This window comes from Syzygium oleosum, unplaced genomic scaffold, assembly GCF_021117445.2.
Source record: "Syzygium oleosum isolate NSW1041296 unplaced genomic scaffold, Sole_v2.1 Sole_v2.19, whole genome shotgun sequence".
Taxonomy (NCBI): Eukaryota; Viridiplantae; Streptophyta; class Magnoliopsida; order Myrtales; family Myrtaceae; genus Syzygium; species Syzygium oleosum.
This window is the reverse complement of record NW_026607503.1, coordinates 3,953,118-3,973,597: the sequence shown is the minus strand read 5'-3', so window position 1 is coordinate 3,973,597 and position 20,480 is coordinate 3,953,118. Positions and strand designations below refer to the sequence as shown.

The 20,480-nt window shown below is 39.1% G+C and overlaps 3 protein-coding genes across 11 annotated transcripts; all 3 read left to right on the top strand.

Annotated features, from left to right (window-relative positions):
- The first annotated feature begins 521 nt into the window (after nt 1–521).
- LOC115673919 (cytochrome c oxidase assembly protein COX11, mitochondrial) lies at nt 522–5,712 on the top strand. Its single transcript, XM_030596186.2, has 8 exons — nt 522–682; nt 3,181–3,278; nt 3,495–3,855; nt 3,970–4,022; nt 4,549–4,621; nt 4,721–4,825; nt 5,053–5,133; nt 5,229–5,712. The coding sequence occupies exons 2-8, from the start codon at nt 3,199–3,201 to the stop codon at nt 5,328–5,330; spliced, it is 855 nt and encodes a 284-aa protein (XP_030452046.1). The 5' UTR covers nt 522–682; nt 3,181–3,198; the 3' UTR covers nt 5,331–5,712.
- Nucleotides 5,713–7,447: 1,735 nt separating this feature from the next.
- LOC115673994 (microtubule-destabilizing protein 60) lies at nt 7,448–9,650 on the top strand. Its single transcript, XM_030596274.2, has 7 exons — nt 7,448–7,586; nt 7,694–7,762; nt 8,400–8,444; nt 8,515–8,613; nt 8,757–8,816; nt 8,906–9,000; nt 9,208–9,650. The coding sequence occupies exons 1-7, from the start codon at nt 7,554–7,556 to the stop codon at nt 9,341–9,343; spliced, it is 537 nt and encodes a 178-aa protein (XP_030452134.1). The 5' UTR covers nt 7,448–7,553; the 3' UTR covers nt 9,344–9,650.
- Nucleotides 9,651–12,038: 2,388 nt separating this feature from the next.
- LOC115673992 (pre-mRNA splicing factor SR-like 1) lies at nt 12,039–17,954 on the top strand. 9 transcript variants are annotated; one of them, XM_056319953.1, is made up of 7 exons: nt 12,076–12,166; nt 12,409–12,477; nt 12,817–12,869; nt 12,978–13,189; nt 14,651–14,731; nt 16,186–16,257; nt 16,721–17,954. In XM_056319953.1, exons 4-7 carry the CDS (start codon nt 13,064–13,066, stop codon nt 17,666–17,668), a joined length of 1,227 nt encoding a protein of 408 aa, XP_056175928.1. In that variant the 5' UTR covers nt 12,076–12,166; nt 12,409–12,477; nt 12,817–12,869; nt 12,978–13,063; the 3' UTR covers nt 17,669–17,954. The 9 variants fall into 9 exon arrangements, 8 of the variants coding, with proteins under 8 accessions (XP_056175927.1, XP_056175926.1, XP_030452125.1 ...); XM_056319952.1 differs by lacking the exon at nt 12,409–12,477 and having other exon boundaries at nt 12,039–12,166; XM_056319951.1 differs by lacking the exon at nt 12,409–12,477 and having other exon boundaries at nt 12,039–12,166; nt 12,817–13,189; nt 16,721–17,189; nt 17,220–17,954.
- Nucleotides 17,955–20,480: the final 2,526 nt, after the last annotated feature.

Genomic DNA, 20,480 nt, shown 5'->3' with positions numbered 1-20,480 from the left:
AACGGTGGGTAAATTTGTCACAAATGTATCAGTCTAGAAATTTTAGTGGTCAAAAAATTAATTTGTAGTAAATTTATCATTTTTTGTTATATTAATCTTATTAAAAAGCAACTATTTTTGTTTTTGTTTTTGTTAATCTTGCAAACCTATCGGAAAATTTATTCTTGAGCACTAAGGGCATGATTGGGAGAATAAATGTAAATGACTTTAAGTTAAAGGGTTTAGATGTAATGTAAAGGGAGCACTATTTCTACCCTCTATACGACTAAATTCACCCTATTTTCATCACAAAGACAAAATTGCCCTCTATCATTTAATTACAATTTAAATTGATGGTCTCAAATTTATTTACTTTTCTTTTGTAGTTTATTTATTTTTTTTGTAGGGTCTTACTTACCGTAATTAAAAATTTCATACGTTTATTTTTTTGTTTATGGTAGATTTTCCATGTCTATCAAAGGCGCCAGCCCCGGCTCTCCACGCCGTCCTCTATCGCATTAGAGCCACCGTCCTGTTGCCCGATCACACCAGCAGGGCCTCGGGGGAGCCGCTCGCGCGGCGGATCAAGATCTCCCTCGCCGACGCCGGCCCCGTCCTCCGGGAAGCTTCCAGACAGACCGGGCGCCGCGTCCTCCTCTGGGCTCGCCGGGGTTCTCCTCTCCGCGCGCTGCTCGTCGTCTCGGTGAGTTGCTGTTGCTGTTGCTTCTTTCGTGTTTGATTTGCGGATTGATTGCTTGAGGTTGGTTCTGGAGGTGTCTTTTTTTTTTTTGGTTCTGAAGTATGATTGGTACCATTGCTCGAGCGTGTTCGCTTAGTTCTTTTCTCTTCGGGTTCCTGTTTGCGCTTCCTGATTTCCGTTTGGCATCAAGTCCTGTCGCCCCTTCTGGTGCTTCTTCGCGAAGTTTGAGGTTAGCCGGAGGGAGCGTCGGGCTTAGGTTATTGACTTTTTGTGTGCAATTGACACGTGATGATTTCGGTGGTTGTCTCGATCATTTCCAATTGCTGCAACTGCTGGGTTTAGTGTTTATAGTGAAACGGAGGTCCGTTGATTCCTAGTTTTTGTCAGACAGAGGAATGTTGTATTGATATTATCGGGTTTGCGAGTTTTGATATGGTGGGTTGTGGTTGGCTCGTGCTGCAAATGCATTAAAAGAATCAAAGTTGAAGCCGATTGCTTGAAGTTGTCTCGTGTTGATTTCTCTTGACAGCTGAACCTTTTGAGGTTTTTGCTTCTTTGTTTATTTGTGCTTATTGGTCGCCCCATCTGGCGGTGCTTCTTCGCGAAGTTTGAGGTTGACCGGAGGGAGTGTCGGGCTTAGGTTATTGACTTTTTGTGTACGATTGACACGTGATGATTTTGGGGGTTGTCTCGATCATTTCCAATTGCTGCAACTGCTGGGTTTAGTGTTTATAGTGAAACGGAGGTTCGTTGATTCCTAATTTTTCTCAGATAGAAAAATGTTGTATTGAAATTATTGAGTTTGCTAGTTTTGATATGGTGGGTTGTGGTTGGCTCGTGCTGCAAATGCATTAAAAGAATCAAAGTTGAAGCTGATTGCTTGAAGTTGTCTCGTGTTGATTTCTCTTGACAGCTGAACCTTTTGAGGTTTTTGCTTCTTTGTTTATTTGTGCTTATTGGTCGCCCCATCTGGCGGTGCTTCTTCGCGAAGTTTGAGGTTGACCGGAGGGAGTGTCGGGCTTAGGTTATTGACTTTTTGTGTACGATTGACACGTGATGATTTTGGGGGTTGTCTCAATTATTTCCAATTGCTGCAACTGCTGGGTTTAGTGTTTATAGTGAAACGGAGGTTCGTTGATTCCTAGTTTTTCTCAGACAGAGGAATGTTGTGTTGAAATTATTGAGTTTGCGAGTTTTGATATGGTGGGTTGTGGTTGGCTCGTGCTGCAAATGCATTAAAAGAATCAAAGTTGAAGCTGATTGCTTGAAGTTGTCTCGTGTTGATTTCTCTTGACAGCTGAACCTTTTGAGGTTTTTGCTTCTTTGTTTATTTGTGCTTATTGGTCGCCCCATCTGGCGGTGCTTCTTCGCGAAGTTTGAGGTTGACCGGAGGGAGTGTCGGGCTTAGGTTATTGACTTTTTGTGTACGATTGACACGTGATGATTTTGGGGGTTGTCTCGATCATTTCCAATTGCTGCAACTGCTGGGTTTAGTGTTTATAGTGAAACGGAGGTTCGTTGATTCCTAGTTTTTGTCAGGCAGAGGAATGTTGTATTGAAATTATTGAGTTTGCGAGTTTTGATATGGTGGGTTGTGGTTGGCTCGTGCTGCAAATGCATTAAAAGAATCAAAGTTGAAGCTGATTGCTTGAAGTTGTCTCGTGTTGATTTCTCTTGACAGCTGAACCTTTTGAGGTTTTTGCTTCTTTGTTTATTTGTGCTTATTGGTCGCCCCATCCGGCGGTGCTTCTTCACGAAGTTTGAGGTTGACCGGAGGGAGTGTCGGGCTTAGGTTATTGACTTTTTGTGTACGATTGACACGTGATGATTTCGGGGTTGTCTTGATCATTTCCAATTGCTGCAACTGCTGGGTTTAGTGTTTATAGTGAAACGGAGGTTCATTGATTCCTAGTTTTTGTCAGGCAGAGGAATGTTGTATTGAAATTATTGAGTTTGCAAGTTTTGATATGGTGGGTTGTGGTTGGCTCGTGCTGCAAATGCATTAAAAGAATTGAAGTTGAAGCCGATACTGGAAATTGCTTGAAGTTGTCCTGTGTTGATTTCTCTTGGCAGCTGAACCTTTTGAGGTTTTCACTTCTTTGTTTATTTGTGCTTATTGCTTGGGATTGGGAAGCATCCCTGAGGTAACAAGCGTGCTGTTATGGCATCTCAGTGAGACTTTTGTTCATACATTTGGTTTGGCATCCGCTTAAAATAAATACTCAATGGGCTAAAGCTGTCTGTTTGAACATGTAGTATCCTTTGATTTGAGGTCATTCAATGTCATTTTCCACTGCTTGCATGGAGAGTGGTGTCGAACTAACCTATTGAACAATGAAACCGAAGGAATCGGAGATACGGTCAACTATTTTATGCTACTATGCTTTTTTCTCCTTTTATCATGTAATACTTCAATGGGATTTAAGTTTCGATGATCTCTGTTTCTTTCCTTCCTTTCTGTGTCCTTTTCTCATATGTCACTTACTGCCTCTTTTCTTCAGTTCTAGTCTCTCCTGAACATGTCATTGTCAAAGCTTGGTAGAGGATTTCTTCTGTCAGCAAACCTCGTTATAATAACGCATTCACCTCTTGGTTCTCAGTAAGTATATCCTACTGCAGAATTTTGAATGAGCATATTTTAGCCAATTGTGTGATGAACATGTCAGAACTTTTCATAATTGCTGGTTTAAAAAATTTCCCACCCTTTGCACGAGGAAAGAAAGAAGAGGACTGACTTCCAGACTCTTCTTATCATCATCATCATCATCATCATCATTCTTTTCCCTATTGATTGCAAATTGTGATTGTTGTATAGGTTCAAACATGGGATTCCTGGGCTAGGTTTCTGTCATGCACGATCTATCTCTGGATATGGGCGACCTTCAGTTAGCGATGTATATTGCTTATTGCGAAGATGCAGATTTAGTACCTGGTCACCTAACAAGTCTTTTGAGTTTCCAAATGGTTCTGTATATAGTAGGAAACCCAGTTCTATATTCAATACCCATCGCCACTATGCCTCGCATGCTTCTTCCACAGAACAAAAATCTCGAAAAATGCTTCTATACCTGACAGCTCTGGTCCTCGCAATGGTGGGAAGTAGTTATGCAGCCGTACCATTGTATAGAAGATTCTGTCAGGCTACTGGGTATGGCGGCACTATTCAACGACGTGAGGTGAGATTCAAGTTTTTTCATTTGTTCATTGTCTGTACAACGTACTCTGTTTGTATAGTTTTATATTTCTTTTCTTCACTCTGGCTGATCATGAGTTGACTCTGTTATGTTTAGACTGTTGAAGAAAAAATTGCCCGACATGCTAATGATGGGACTGTCACCACAAGGTATGGGTACCTATTGTGAGTGTTCTGCTTGGTGATTGCGAAAACCGCTTGTACCTCGGGGTGGTTTCTAGTGATCATTATTGTGCCAGAGAACCTATTTATCATTTCGTATAGCATTTCAGTTTCTGATTCTTGCTGGTAGGATACATGGCTGGGTTTTAGGAAATCTTTCTTTAGAAACATGTTGTACAAGGCGGTGTGGTTTTTAAGATCATTTTATGGTTTCCGAGGTAGGCTTTTTCATCATCAGAGGGAGAAAAAGATGTGTGAGAGAGAGAGATAAATGGAACTTTATTAGAAACTCTGATGCGATTATTTGTAGTTTCTAATGCTCCATTGTACCTAGGAGTTGATATGTCCTTCTGATCATTCTCTCGGCATTATGGATGAGAAATTAGATACTAAAAACTAGTTTACTTACTCTAATACTGTTTTTAGATGCACATAGAGGGTTTTTTTCTATTTATTTAATTTTTCCATCTATTCTTAGTGTATTCTTTATTTGAGAATACGGATTTTGCTACAGGGAGATTGCGGTGCAGTTTAATGCTGATGTCGCTGATGGGATGCCATGGAAGTTTACTCCCACCCAAAGAGAGGTTTTTCTTTTAAAGATCATTGGCTAGAATGCTCTGTTCTCATAATTTGTTTGCCTGTATCAAAGGGACTGAGGCAACATTTTTAATTTTTTTTTGTAGGTAAGAGTCAAGCCTGGAGAAAGTGCTCTTGCATTTTACACTGCTGAAAATCGCAGTTCAACACCAATAACTGGCGTTTCCACATACAATGTTACTCCCATGAAGGTACTGCTGCCCAACATTCATTGCCCCAATAAAATGGATGCTTCATTTACTGTTTTTGACTGATACGAGCCAACTGTGAATGTGCATAATTATCTCTAAATCTGTTAATGCTTTGCTCATTGGGGTGATTAATCCAGCAGACGACTTAAGTGAGATAGCATGTCCGTTGAGATTGCTTTACCCTTAACAATTGAGATTTGTTCTGGCTAAACTCGTCTGCTTGTCAGGCAGCGGTTTATTTCAACAAAATACAGTGCTTTTGCTTTGAAGAGCAGCGGCTACTTCCAGGAGAACAAATTGATATGCCTGTAAGTATGATATTCCTAATCTTCTGATACTTTGCTAAGATGGACTTTAGAGACAATACAGATTTTTAACACTGGATGCGTTCTCATATATGCAGGTATTTTTTTACATTGACCCTGAGTTCGAAACCGATCCTAGAATGGATGGCATCAATAACTTGGTTTTGTCATATACATTTTTCAAGGTATCTGAGGACTGATTGACTTGTATGTACTGCAAAACTTGATGAAGTTTTGGATGGCAGTTTCTTCGACAAAAGGCAGCTAGCTGATTTAGAGAATGCCAATTGAACTGGCTTTAAGCTTGGACTGGCATAATCTATTGTAAAACATGAATGTTGTACACCTTCCGGCAATCTGTAGATTCACTGCGGAGTGAATGTGGAACCAACATTGTCGGCAACATTCTTCTTACCAAAAGAGTTGCAATAACAAGGTTAACTTTCATGTTTCGGAATGCGTTTTCAGTGTTTTCAGACATGACATGCTGTCTCATAACTGGCCCGTGTATTACTTGCTATTGATTTTTCCAAATGGTAGACAAAGGGTGAGTGCTAGCACTTGACTTTCTGGACCATAGAACCCTATCCTCCAATCTGAAGGTCAATTATGATAACACAAAAGTGGGGGAAATGTATTGGAGATCTTGACAGCACAAAGTTCTCTACAACAGCATTGTCCTAGGATACTATTGACAAACGAGTAGATTGTGAAAGAGATAAATACATGACCACATGTCAGAGCATTTAAAAATTGAAGTATCGGGATCAACGATCCCACGCAATTTTGCATGGTTTCGAAGCAAGGGATGTCCCATTTCAATTAGCCGCATCCTTTTCTATAGACATCCACAGTTTTGTTCCGCATCGTTCTATGCTAATCTCGAGTCGTTACTTCTTTTACTCGCAGCAAAATTGTTGAAAGCATATGACCATTTGACTACGCCTATACAAGCACAGTTATTTCGATGGACTAACCATAGGCACTTGAGATGCTCCCACGAGACAATGGATCTTGAAGATCATGAAGAAAAACAAAGTGCCAATCAAAGCTGGTCGCACAGGATGTTTAATGAGTGTCATATCTATATGTCCTTGTTCCTTGTTGGAAAAGCAACCGGCATAAAGTGATTTCCACTATTGAGAAAACCTTGATAGAATATTTCCCAATTTGATAAAGAACGTAAGATCCACGACAAAACATTGCCAATGCTAAATGTGAATGAAGCGAGTTGTCTTTGATCATCATTATCATTCCATTAAAAAACTACTTAAGCTTTTCACATCTTTCATCAAAGGAAACTTGGGACTCCCCAAACTTCAAAAGGAAGCATGCATGGCACTATATCAGTTGGTTAATTTTTCGATTCTCGACCTAACTAAAAATAGACGTGCCTCTTCTTATCTCTCATTTCATAATAAAGCCAAAAGGACAGTCCAGGCCAGGCCCTTCCCTCAGTCATCTTATGCGTTCATGGTTGGATAACGGCTCCATCAAGAAAACTTGAAAATCAGATGTGTTAACGACCTCTGGTTCAAACTTTTGCCTCTTTGGACCAGTGACATGGCTGCAATTAGTGCGGATCACAGTCGACATAACTTGACTCGGATTTTTTTCGTGCTCTGTCAATTTGCGCAATTGTAGAAAACATTGTGGATGCGTAAAGCTAGAGATGCCAAACGGTCGCCATGGCCAGTATACGAAAGGTTACGCTGTCCTGTGAGCTTTATATTCCAATTGCAAATAAAGTTCATGTTCGAACCCCTCGCCCAGCTTCGACTTGCCTGTTATCCAGTCCGCGGGGTTAGTGAAATGTCGTATCATCTAACTGGAGTTTACCCGTGTAAGGTAGAGTTCCTAGTCATTAAAAGTAACATAAATAATTTATTAACAAGTGCTTTAGGGGTACTTATTAGACAACTAGACCGATTATCTTAGTAGTATTTACTACATAACTTGGTCTCACACCTCACTTCCGCGTGATCAACTTGAAAATGGTTTCGGATGCATCGCGAACATGAATGAGAGATTTTTGCCCAAATAGGTTCATCATGAAAGAGTTCCACATTAATTGCGCATTTAGTGTGTTGTTCAAATGGAAACTAAAAACCGACGAAACGGAGTTCTAATTGAGGAACTAGCTTTGAAAAACTTTACTTTAAAAAGCAGAAGACAAGTGGAGATCTGAAGCAACTGATAAGAAGAGTATATGTTGAGAGGGAGATTCAATCAGACAGTTTGGTGGAAAGAAAGGCATTGCAAATTCCTGAAGAATGCTGGTGATATGGCAACAGACATGAATGAGCACCCCTTGGACAAGTACCAATCTCCAAACTTCCTACACTAGGCCTCTTCTCTATATATATCACTCTGATTCACTCGCATCTCATAAGCCACATAAGTGTCACCACCAAGCTAAGCACATGGAGAAACCACATGCAAAGTCTGCACTTAAGGTAATTGGTTACTTGCTATGATGTCCCTTTTCTTGTCCTGATTATTTATTGCTCCATAGCCGATGCTGAGACTGATTGGCTTTCCTCTTTGTTTTTGTGATACTAAGAAATTTGTGAAGGTAGGCTCGGAGTCCGGCGCTCTTCCTTGGAGCTCTGCCGCCAGTGCCAGAAGAATGGTGAGTAAAAATGAATTGCATTTCTCAAAGAGCAAGTTCCGTCTTTCAGCAACATTTTCCAGTAGTATCCACTGCCTGACTCCATGCGACGAGCGTGTGCAGCAGGGAAGCCTAGTCGTGCGTGTGCAGCAGGGAAGCCTAGTCGCGTATAAACTGTGATGACACTAAGAACACGGTCTTCCAGTCTAAGTTGACCTTTTGTTTATTGATATAATCGGGTTAATGAGGTGACAGCAATTTCATTGCTTGATCATTTACTGCTTGCTGGACGACACAGAAGACATTGCCACATTTATGATATCAGGATGACATACCCTATTGCAAGTTATATTTCTCCAATGTGTTCGGGATACATCCAAATAAGAGATCTGCTTTAAAATGCCGAGTAATTTGTGAGCAGACATGAACAGGAAAAATTGAGTGCTCGATGGTTAATTTCCCTTTTTATGTTTGTTGAGTCAGCCTCAATGTACTTCTGTGATATTCTGAGCCTGTCCAGGGTCCACCTACTTTTGGAAATTGATGTTTTGCTATTTTTCAGAGCCATCATTCATCATAAGTATCTTTTCTAGCTTTCAGTCACTCAGCTTACTGAAAGAAGAGAACTAACTGATCAAAGTATACTTTAAATCCACAGGCAAAGGAGGAAGTCAAAGAGCAACTTTCTGCGGACAAATCGAAGGTAAGATATCTTTTCTGCATTTCAACTGTCTCTCTCTCTCTCAATCACAAGGCTACATGTTCATCTTTAGGCTACCCAAAAGCTTGCTGCAAAAGAAAATACCAAGCCTGTAGATTTCAAACTCCACACACAACAGAGAGCTGTCAAGCGTGCGATGTTCAATTACTCGGTGAGTCTTCATGATGCATATCTATCATCACATCATGCGCATGTATTAAGTGGAAGTTGATTGGTACTCTTGATCAATAGTATGTCGATTTCAATATGAATTAGTCGTTCTCTTGGAGTTTTCTAATGGGGCACTACAAGCAGGTTGCTACCAAGCTGTATCTCATGGAGCAACAGAAGAAATATGAAGAGAAGTTGCAAAAGGTGTGGAAAAGAATTAAGACGGTATCTGACAAGTTCCAGATTTTTATGAAATGCACTTCCATTTCTAATATGAATCTATCAAAAAGCAGATGATCGAAGAGGAAGAGGTACGGCTGCTGAGAAAAGAGATGATTCCTAGAGCCCAGTTAATGCCTTTGTTCGATAGGCCCTTTTACCCACAGAGGTAAAACTTCAGATCTTGCCCAACTTTGGATTCACGCTGTCACATGAATGTGCTCAGTCTTGAGAAGCATGAGCTTTAGCAAGAATAAATAGGATCGCTCTCTCTCTCTCTCTCTCTCTCTCTCTAAAACACGAAGAACGGGTCTAGACAATAACAATTACTTGGAGAGCGGCCACTAAATTCTTAACTGGGTTCTTGTCCTAGCAGATCGAGCAGGCCCTTGACCATCCCTAGAGAGCCGTCATTCCGGATGTTGAGCAGCAAATGCTGGACCTGCATGTATTGCACCCATCAGCTCTACAGCTTCCATCAGCACTGTCACCCCTTGAAGCCCATCAAGTGACGGCAGTGCGTGCGGTATCGATGTTCGTTACAATAGTCATTAGAGAGACAGCCTCAGATTTCGCCATCCATCTTTTGTTTCTCCTCTTGAGTGGGTTCTACATAGTGTTGCAAATAAGCCATTTTACTCTGCCTGTGTTGCGAGTTTTCCCCCGAGTTTTTTGAGAGCTTAGTCTATGGTTTTGCAAAGTGTCCCATAGAAGTTTTTGGTGAGAAAGAGAGAGATATGACTCGTTATAATAGTCCAAATAAGTCTGTATCATATGCTACCGGTATCATAAATGTCAACACCAGCCTCTCTCCTCCCATCTAATCATCCAAATCTCTCTCTCTCTTTCTGCAATATTATATCGTGGGTCTCATCCTTTAGATCCAGGATCATCGCTAAGCAGACGTTTTCAATCCGCAGCAGATTAGAACACTGAAGTGGATGGAACTGAGATTGCAGCCAGAAAAAGTATTAAACGAAGCAATTTTGTCGGTGGTGCGCGTGTGGGTGACACTGTGGTGGAGCAAAACCAATCAAATTTGCTCATTTTCAAATCTTAATCACAAGACAAACTTCATCTTGTTAACTAATACAGAAATCGGCTTCCAAAGGAGTAAATCGTGCAAAGTTGGAAATGAGACTGTTAATAATGTTTGAATGAATAGGCCGAATCAATGTAAGAGTAGAATATAGTAAAGAACACAATGGATATTGAACTTGGAATCGGAATCGGAGTGACAAAAGCCATTTATACCGTATTGAGCTCTCGATGAATTTACCATTTTCGTGTTTTATCCGAATGAATTTGAACATTATTCATATATTAATGCTCCATTCGTTTCATGAAAAATAACTTTTAGAAAAATATTTTCCGGATTTTTCGGTATACAGTTCACGGAAAACAAACCGGTCAAGGAAAATGTTTTCCATCAACAGAAAAGAGGTCTTCTAAAATAGGGGAGAAAGTTTTTTCCTTCTCTTTCTTTCATCCAGATAAACCACATTCTCGTCCGTGCACTTTTTTTTTTTTAGTAAAATCAAAATTTTAATTATATTTTAATTTTCTGTTTCTTTTTGTCTTTTCCTTCGTTTTCTTTTTCCTTCTTCCACGGTTGTCTGGCTCAACCTTGCTGAATCTGGTGAGGTGAAGCCTCGCCTGAGGCTGGCTCGGCTTGGCTCGGCTCGGCTCGCCGGGATCTGGTGAGCTCGAGCCTCGCCGACCTGTGGCGAGGCTCAAGCTCGCCTATAGCCAGCGATCGGGCGAAGAAGAAGGGAAAAAAAGAAAATTAAAAATTGATTTTAAAAAGGGCCGCGCTTTTTCCACTCTTCTTATGGCCCCTTTAAAAATATAAAAATAAAAAATTTATTAAAAGCAATGAATGGAGGTTCCATATCAAACGACGGAAAATATTTTCAGGGGCTTTTCACATTTCAGCCAAACACTGGAAAATTATATCATTTTCTTCGAAACATTTTCTAGAAATGTCACATTTTTTACGAAACGAACGGAGCCTAAAAAGCAAGTTTCTTTTTAATTACTCTTCCATACTAAATGGAATTTTCTTTATTCTTGACCACCAGCGACTACCAAATTTTGAAGTGAAATCTTTGAAATGGCATGCTTTTATCAAATCGTAATGACATCTGTTAATAAAGATCATATCCAAATAAATTTGAAATTTTGTGGTTTTTCTGCCAGAGAAACTTTGGGGTTGATAAAGCTAGGAATTTGAAATATTATGGGGCAAATTAGCGGAGAAGGCAATCGCATCCTTATTTAAACCCATAATATAGGAAGGCAAATAAGAGTCAATCTATCTTGGGTTGAACTTTTTCTTTAATTTTTCCTCCTACATATTTCAGTGCTTAAGATTTGATTTTCTTTTCTTAATGTTGAGCCCCTAAAATATTCTAAACTCACATTAAATGTTAACATTCTAAGTCGTTTAAATTTATTCGACTTCACTCATAATTTTTTTTAGATTTAGATTTTTTTTCTATCCGAGATGAATAGTCATAAGCAATTCCCCAAACTCACACTCTAAAATCTATGGCCGGACCGCGGGGTTTGATAACTGAGTTACCGCCTGGCTCCGATGTACTAAGAAACTAGCTAGATAAATTCTAATGCAAGCATAAGCACGAGCTCGAAATGAGAGTTTCTAGTGTTCCATTTAATTGAAAAAAGTCACATTAAATTGTCGTCGAACGTCTTGGTTTGGCAATTGAGTCACTATACGGTTCACTCTAACGTCCTAAAAGACTAGCTAAGGAAATATTTCTTTATTTGGGCTGAATATTCATGAAAAGAAAGTTTCCCAAAATACTGTTTTAAAGTTCAGGCCGGACCGTCCGGTTTGATAACTGAGTTACCGTCCGGTTCGTCCGATTCGCTTTCTTTAATATCTAACAAGACTAGTCAGATAAATCTTAATCCAATCACAAACAAGAGCTCAAAATTGAACTTTCCAGCGTTTCATTTTACTTCAAAAACATTAATGTCAATCTTTTAATAATCGCTTAAATTTATTTGCATTCATTCAATAAATTTTATTAAGATTTAGAATGATTTTTGTTTCCTGTTTGGGCCGGATAGTCATAGGTAATAAAATATCCTAAAGTCATCCAAGACCGGACAGGATCGGACCGGACCGGACCGGATCGGACCGGACTGCTCGGTTTATAATGGCTCATCTGTGCTGTTCGCTCCAAACTTGCAGATACATTCCAATGCACTGCGAGCTCCATTTCTAGGGTTTCGTCTTCTTCTTCTTCTTCCTCCTGCGTATCTCTCGATCGATCGATCGAGCGAGCGATTTCATTCGATTCCAATCGGTACGTACTCGGTAATCTTCCTCTCCTTTTCCCTTTTGCACGTTAACATGGTGGTGGAAAGTTTTCGATTGTTTCTTGAACGCGCCCGTCGAGGTTCTGGTCGTAATTCGAGCAATTTGACGAATTTTCTGTTTCGCCAGTCGAGTTTTGGAATGCCCTTCGTGATAGGATTCTTCATATGCTCTTCTTGATTTACGTTTTCGTAGAATAATTCGAGCTCGCTCTCCGTAATACCCTTTTAGGGGAGAAGGTGGAGCTTCTTGACTTGCTTGGTGTTTCCCTTTTCGTGGTCCAGAAAATTGAGATGAAAGGTAATTCGATATAAGCTGCTTGCGTAGAATTTTGGGTTTTTTCTTTTTCTATCGTTTTTAATGAAAAAGCTGAATTGGGTGGATTCCAGAATTGATGTTATGTTCGTCGAGCGGGTCTTGGTTTTCCGAGTTTCATTATTCGAGTGAAAAAGTGTGTTTTTTTTTTGGCTTATTTGTAGGAATCCCTTACTTTTCTGTCTTCTTTTTGCTTTTGTGTGGTAAAATTTTTTTGTGACTGCATTTGTTGTGGTCCATACGCATACGCCTTCTTTTCTGCGCTTTTTTCGCCCGGTAATTCGTTCCCACATTGATACCAGTTGGGTGCATGCTATGTTGCAGTCTGGACTTGTGATTCTGCGCGACGCCGGCTTTGCAGGAAAGTAGAGATTTGTGTAAGTTTGAGGCGTATATTAGATTAAGAATTATGGAGATACAAACGAGTGGCAGACCGATTGATTCATTGCTAGAGAAAGTCCTGTGTATGAATATCCTCTCTTCAGATTACTTCAAGGAGCTGTATCGTTTGAAGACTTACCATGAAGTGATTGATGAAATCTACAATCAAGTTGATCACGTGGAGCCATGGATGACGGGAAACTGCCGTGGTCCTTCGACAGCATTTTGTCTTCTGTACAAGTTCTTCACCATGAAACTGACTGTCAAACAAATGCACGGTCTCTTAAAGCACCCAGATTCTCCTTATATAAGGGCGGTAAGTGCAGTCTTCCCTTGCTTAGTTTTTATATATGCTTGCTGAATTGTTTTTGAACCAGCAATATGAAATGTTCAAGCATGAGCTATTTGGATCCTGATGGTTCAGAGAACTTTAAGATTCTTCACAACATGCTTTTATTTGCTGTATATTTTCCAATATACATTGTCCATATCATTGGACTGTTTTCTTTTAGTTAAGTAAGCAGAAATTCCAACAAAGTTTCAATAAGAAGCTTTAGAAGGGACAATCACCATTACAGAGAAGAAACTTGTGGAGGATGATGTCAATACAAGTTCATGAAGAGATTCGGCATAAGATCTCCAAATTAGGCCATCTGCTTAAATATTTGGTACCAGTTAATGCTTCTACAAACAAGTGCCACTTGCAAACCTTAAGTTTTTAGTTGTTACTACTTGTCAAAATGATTCCTTCTTTGAAGATTCTTGTTATCTAACAAGAACACGATTGCTAGAAGCATAGCAAACTTCAAACCACTCGAGAGAATGAGCATTTTCATGTCTACTTTCCACTGAATGACAAATAAAGGTGGCCGATTCTTCATCTTTAAGTTCGTGCAGCTTGACTTGGCCATGTTTTGCAGAAACCAGCTTGCGTGAATCCCACTTCCTTTTGTACTTAAATTGTGCATAAGATAACCCAAAGTGATTGATAAACTATTCAGCGTTAAATTTCTCTTTTCCCCCTGAAAATCTTTGCACAATCTGATTCTCATGGACTCCCTGTAGCTATTGAAAATGACAACTCAAAGATGCAGAATCGTTCCTACCTAATTTTGAAAATTCCTCATGAATGTGGGAAACTGAAGCAGCAGGGCTCTATTACTGTGGAAGTAATTAGAGTGTAAGCTTCCCTCATCCTTAGAAACTCTCTATTTGGTTAGAGATGTAACTAACATGTATTTTCAATGTGGAAAGGCAACGCCTAAGTTGGCCTCTCTCTCTCTCTCTCTCTCAAACATCTGGTATTCTGGAAGTGCATATGAGAAAAGAAGATATGGAATCAGGAAAAACAAGAATATATGAGGGATATTTAACTTCAGAGGGGATATTAGGTCTCCATGTGTTTTACATATTGGGCCTTTTAGCTGTGGTGAATTGGACCCTTAAAAAAATTTCCCAGTTCTTTCTTGCAGTAAGTCCTTCCGTTTACTTGGAGGAAGCGCTTACATAGAAAAAAGCATAGTTGTGGCTTTCCAAAAAGCCCTCTTAATTTTAATGCCCTCACTCCTTAGTCAGACACAACTCTTCATTTTACATTGCTTAAGAATGAAAAGTAGACTAGCCTGCATTTCAAGATTAGGTTAGCTAACAGCATGAGATTTTCATACACGTCGTCACAATGCTCTTTCTTCTGTAATGGAGGGGGCTGCCTACTTTATGTTGCTGTTAGTGTTTTCTTATGCTTATGCTGGTGCTCACATTTTCAAAAACTTTACAGATTGGATTTCTTTACTTGAGATATGCTGCGGATCCTAAGACCTTGTGGAGTTGGTGTGAGCCATATGTTAAAGATGAAGAGGTACCTGCAACTTTGGCTTGACTTTTTATGGATGTGTTGTATAGTATGCTGAAGCACTTCTTCAGGTCGAAATGTTATGTTTATCAAATGTAGAATGGAAACATGGGCAACTTCAGCCATTCTTAAGTGTAATTAAAAGATGTCATAGTTTCATGCTAAACAGCTTAAGGTGCTTTTGGTTTTGTTGGGATGAATTAGATACTGCAGCATGTGGCTCTGCGTTGTGGTCTGAAAGCAGACGGACTGGCTTTCTCTGTATTGATAGTTCATTGCTTACTAGATATTGAAAATTTTGACTTATAAGTTCATGCGCTTCTATTGGATTACTAGTTGGGTTCCTAAAGTCTGACTCACCTATCTGAGGCTCTTATTATATTCACAAATATTCAGTGTCTTCAACCTTCCTTACCTTTGGTGAACTTTTAATGTTATGAAGTTGCTGAGCACCAATCAAATTTGCCTGTAACAAAACAAATGACTTTTTGTATTCTTAAATTGATTTTTTTACTATCTGCTCCCTGAGAATGTTTTGGGAAACGTTGTTATGATGGTCACACGTTGCAACAAAGGTGAACCAGGGGAATGAAGGTTTAGTGAGTGTTTAGAAAGCCTCGAACAAAAATATGGAAAAACGGTTATATTATGAGCTGCCTTTTGAATTTAATAATTCACATCCATGCATGCGTCAGGAACCCGTTCATGTAAAAACTAAAAAGCATCCACATGCAAATTAGCTTTTGTCTTACTCTCCTTTCGATAAGTTTTGCATATCCCAGTACTTTTACATTTCTTTATGTTGTCCTCTTTTATCTTTTACCTTCTCTTTAGTGTAGTCTTAACTGGTGCATCTGATGAGAGCAGTCTCTCAATTTATTTTTGCTTTCTCTAGAGCTAAGATCTGTGCCTTTTCTATCTTTGTGTGATCTCTTTCCTTTGGAGGATCAATGATCTGTGTTACACTTTTTTTTCTCACTTGGTTCATTACTTAGTCAGAAGCACTTTTGGTTTTAAAATGTCTGATACAGTCATCAGAAAGCAGCTAGCCAAGCATTGATTTTGGTGTGGGTGGGTATGATGCCCAAACATTGATGGATCCAATCTGGAACTGAGAAATATAAATATGAGGCGAGTACATATTTGAAATCTAAAGTTCCCTTGCTCAAATTCTCTCTTGCAGGTGCTATGATGCATGTGACTTTGGTAGTATTTTCTCTGTTGCTGCTTGACATGAAATAACTTTTTTGAAAAGAAGACTCATGTGTAGTCTGAGGATGCTATTTTGGATGTATTTCTCTGATTAACTTTTGTTAGGACCAAATCTATCATCACTGCTTTGTGTTCTTAGGAACTGTAATGGCTTGTGGTTTTCACTAGGAAGAATTATTTTCTGGATGGTCACGTTGAATTTATGTTTCTGATATAAGTACTTACTGTTGACTCGGGATCGTTTTTAGGAATTTTCTCCAGGATCAAATGGGCGAATGACCACAATGGGTGTGTATTTGCGCGATTTGCTTCTTGGGCAGGTAAGCTGTGCCAATCTCTAGTTTGCTTACTGACCACGAGTGTGTGCTGTTTTCTATTGGGACCTTCATTCTGTGACTTTTGATTGATGGAAAGTCATGTCTATAATAGATTCCGAATGAACCAAAGTTTTCTTTTCGCTGACCTGAGTGTCATAGAAGGTATATAGTTGTTCTTTGTACATAGATTTATGGTACTTTTAGCCAGTTCAGCACATGTAATGTTGCAGTTATCCACTCTACTTATTTGTGTTTTTGGCAAATGGTGTTCACCTTTGTGATCTGTTTGACTGAGCAATGTTACTGGTAATGATTTTTGTACACTGACCATTGTATCAGGATAGCGGATGCATTAACTCTCTCTCTCTCTCTGTCTCTCTCTGTCTCTCTCTCTCATATTTTGATATTTTTATTTTGAGTCTAAAGCAATATCATGACAGCTACATTGTTTTTGGTTTTACTGCAGTACTATTTTGATACTCTCTTTCCTAGAATTCCTGTCCCAGTTCTGCGGCAGATTGTTGCTAACCTTGAAAAGATGAAGCTTCCTTCCAAGCATTCTGGTGTGACGGGTGATACGACTCGTCATGGGTCTGAGGAAACTGCTCGACGACCACCTTCTGTGAAAGCTTCTCTTTCTGTGTCTTTTGGTCAGAGGGCTCCTCATCGGGCATCAACTAGAGATTCCTCACCTGTTCGTCGCACCTTACCAGTACCTCCTTATGAAAAAGGTGGGGGCGATGATCTGCGAAGATCTCCTAGCCGTCGCAGCCAGAGCCGTGATGATCGAGAATATTCGGAGAGGGACACACAATTGGATAGAGACCGAGATCGGGATCGCGATAGAGAGAGACATCGTAGTGAACGCGATCGAGAAAGGGAGAGGGATCGCGACCATAGTCGCGATCGAGAAAGGGAGAGGGATCGCGACCATAGTCGCGATCGAGATCGTGAAAGGGAACGAGAACGAGAAAGAGATAGGGACAGGGATCGTGCACGTGATACATATCGTGATCGAGATAGAGAGAGAGATAGGGAGAGATTGAGGGACCGCGATCGAGAACGGGACAGGCGTGATTCGGACCGTAGATCCAGGTATGCAGAGAGAGAAACCAGAGCGGATTATGAGAAGCGCAGCAGGGATTCTCGGAGGAGCAGGAGCCGGAGTCGAAGTCAGAGCAGAAGCCTGAGTCAGAGTTTGCGAGATGGCAGCGCACATCTCGACCGTAATCATCACAGTCCGCTGAAAGACGGAGTTAAGGAGAAGACCGCCGCATCTTTGAATCTAGCCAAGCTGAGGGATCTATACGGGGACGCGAGCGATAAAAAAGGAGGTACTACTATGGAAAGGATTCCTAGGGGCAATAGCGAAGGTGAAGAAGTTATTAGACTGGGTGGATCAACTTGGAAGTAGAATAAATGCATTTGGACCCTCGGGATGGACAATCTTGCTAATGCTTCTCGAGCAAACAGTTCACATTGACTTATTTTGTTCTCTCTCAGTCTTTCCAGATGGTAGGTTGAGCTGTAAGAGCACATACATTTGCATTGAAAGAGTCACAAAATTGCCTTCATGTTTAATTAGTCTTTGGTTTTCTTTGGCTGATTTTTGCGGTGAGCTATAAAACTTTTTTAACAGTGGAAATGAATCTTGTTCACCAATATCTTAGTGTTATAATTGAGGATGATATTTCGATCTACTTGCCTTGAGAAATGTAGCCTTTTTTTCTAATTCGCAAGTCATAGTCCTAGAGTTGTGACTCCCCGGACAGTGTGGGCAAAAAAGCGGCTCGAAATGTATCGTTCACCGATAGCAGCTGCATATATTTTTTCATCAAAGAGGTCGAGCCTTACATTGTTGAACGTAGCAAGGCGTTTAATTTGACAATCACAGGTCAGGAAGTCCTCCGGTGTTTACCCGGATCTCGACTTTGGTTCGGCTGCTTATTGTCTTGGAACAAAGCACGTGTGTAAGTGGTAGGCTGGTGACGGATTGATTATAATGTGGGTGAGTATAGTCTTTTTAGCTACCATATTGTACTTTCTGGATTACTGCACAATGATCTAAAGACTTCAGGGGCGTGTGTAGATGCGTGGCGTGTTTTGAAGAACTGCTTTTGAACTTAATTAATCGAACTTGCAAATTCTTCCGACATATTTACATACACCAGCAGATGCTGGACAGCTAACCAGGGTAGCAACACATAAAAAAGCCATCTGCATAGCACAAAAAACCACGTTTAATTAAATCCGATGACCAAGACACGTCTCACTGAAAGCAAGACATAAATAGTCATTTGCATGGTCTTCCATAACAAGAAGAATTCATGCTTTCCCGAAGTCAAAATCTAAAAACCCATCAGCATTATCTTCTAAGACAAAACGAGCGATAATAAGAATTCATGCTTTCCCGAATTCAAAACCTAAAAACTTATCTGCATCATCTTCTACGACAAACGAGTACTAAACAAAACAGAGTGACTTTGAGTAGAGGAGAGAATAAAAGGAGAGAGACCAATGCAATACCAAGCGCCGAGCATAAGGACAGACAGCTGCGTAAAAAAAAACAGGGGACATTGTTTGGTTTTTATTCTCTCTTTTCCTTTATTTTTTTTTAAATTTTGGTTATGCAATCTTGTTTTATCTTCAAATCAATCACGACATTGTAAATTTATGGTTTAGAGTTAATCTAAGGTTAATTGTTTATCATGAGCATCAGCAGAGTCTCCAATTTGGAAGTGAAATATATTGTACTAATCTATATTGCACTCATCAACCTTTCGCATCTTGTCTTTTCTACAAAGGTTTTCATAGAAGCCACTTTTTATTTTGTCAGCATAATGAATCTTATAAGATAATATCTTTATCATTCAAAATTCGTTTGCGCAAAATTTAATATCGAACACTTTGATCAAGATAAAACAGACTAATTCTTTTGCTTAATTGCCTGATCTCCCATGAACCCATATCATTTGGCGGCTCCCATAATGGCTATTTGATGTATGTAAGATTAGATATTGCGAATATATATTACATAAGTTCTCTTGATAATTCTTGGGCGATATAATTACTATCAAATAAATCTTTATCGAAAAATCCGTACATCATTTTTAGAGAAGTAACGTGGGTGGGAGGCTAAGGGCTCGTTTGGCAACTGGCCAAATAGTGAAAATTTCTGTTCATTTGTTCCCAGAATCAATTTTGGAACAGAAATCTGTTTGTTAAATTTTTTTATTCTGGGCACAAATTCTTGTAAATTTGTGCCCAGAATCAGTTTTGGAGCATAATCAAGAATAAAACAAAAGTAGTTTCTTGATTCTGGGAATAAAAATGAGAATCGATTTTTTTTTCTTCTTCTTTTTCTTGGTTTTTAATGTAGCTTCTAATGTCCGGCGCGAGGGCCACCCTTGCCGTATCTGGCGAGATTAAAAAATATTTTACCGGTCATGGCCGGCGATCAAGCCATGAACAAAAAATAATTATTTTACCAGCCATGATCGGCGACCAGGCCATGAACAAAAAAAATATATTATTAATAAAAAAATTTTTACCGGCCATGGCCGATGACCAGGCCATGGCGAAAAAAAAAGAAAAAAGATATTTTCAATAAAAATATTTTTTATTAAAATATTTTAATAAAAAAAAATTATTAATAAAAAATTAATTTATAAAAAAAATATTTTACCGGCCATGGCCGGCGACCAGGCCATGGCGAAAAAAAAAGAAAAAAAATATTTTCAATAAAAAATAAAAATATTTTAATTCAAAAAATATTATTAATAAAAAAATATTTATAAAAAAATATTTTACCGGCCATGGCGAAAAAAAAAGAAAAAAAATATTTTCAATAAAAATATTTTTTATTAAAATATTTTAATCAAAAAATATTATTAATAAAAAAATTATTTATAAAAAAAATATTTTACCGGCCATGGCCGGCGGACAGGCCATGTCGAAAAAAAAATATTTTAATAAAAAAATTTATTTATAAAAAAAATATTTTACTGGCCATGGCCAAAAAAATAAAAAAAACTATTTTTAATAAAAGTATTATTAATAAAAAAAATATTTTACCAGCCATGTCCAAGAAGGAGGAGAAGAAAAAAAAGAAAAAAAGAAAGAAATATTAAAATATTATTAATAAAAAGAAATTTTATATTATTACCAAACGCATTTATGTTCTTTTACTATTTCAGGAATGGAAATTTTGGGCCGTTACCAAACGC

Coding starts and splice junctions, on each gene's coding strand:
- LOC115673992 (XM_030596265.2), top strand. CDS start 12,902: ATGGAGATACAAACGAGTGGCAGACCGATTGATTCATTGCTAGAGAAA. Junction 14,732..16,185: donor CATATGTTAAAGATGAAGAG/GTACCTGCAACT, acceptor GATCGTTTTTAG/GAATTTTCTCCAGGATCAAA. Junction 16,258..16,720: donor GCGATTTGCTTCTTGGGCAG/GTAAGCTGTGCC, acceptor GTTTTACTGCAG/TACTATTTTGATACTCTCTT.
- LOC115673994 (XM_030596274.2), top strand. CDS start 7,554: ATGGAGAAACCACATGCAAAGTCTGCACTTAAG. Junction 8,817..8,905: donor ATGAAGAGAAGTTGCAAAAG/GTGTGGAAAAGA, acceptor ATCAAAAAGCAG/ATGATCGAAGAGGAAGAGGT. Junction 9,001..9,207: donor AGGCCCTTTTACCCACAGAG/GTAAAACTTCAG, acceptor TTGTCCTAGCAG/ATCGAGCAGGCCCTTGACCA.
- LOC115673919 (XM_030596186.2), top strand. CDS start 3,199: ATGTCATTGTCAAAGCTTGGTAGAGGATTTCTTCTGTCAGCAAACCTC. Junction 4,023..4,548: donor GATGGGACTGTCACCACAAG/GTATGGGTACCT, acceptor ATTTTGCTACAG/GGAGATTGCGGTGCAGTTTA. Junction 4,826..5,052: donor ACAATGTTACTCCCATGAAG/GTACTGCTGCCC, acceptor TCTGCTTGTCAG/GCAGCGGTTTATTTCAACAA.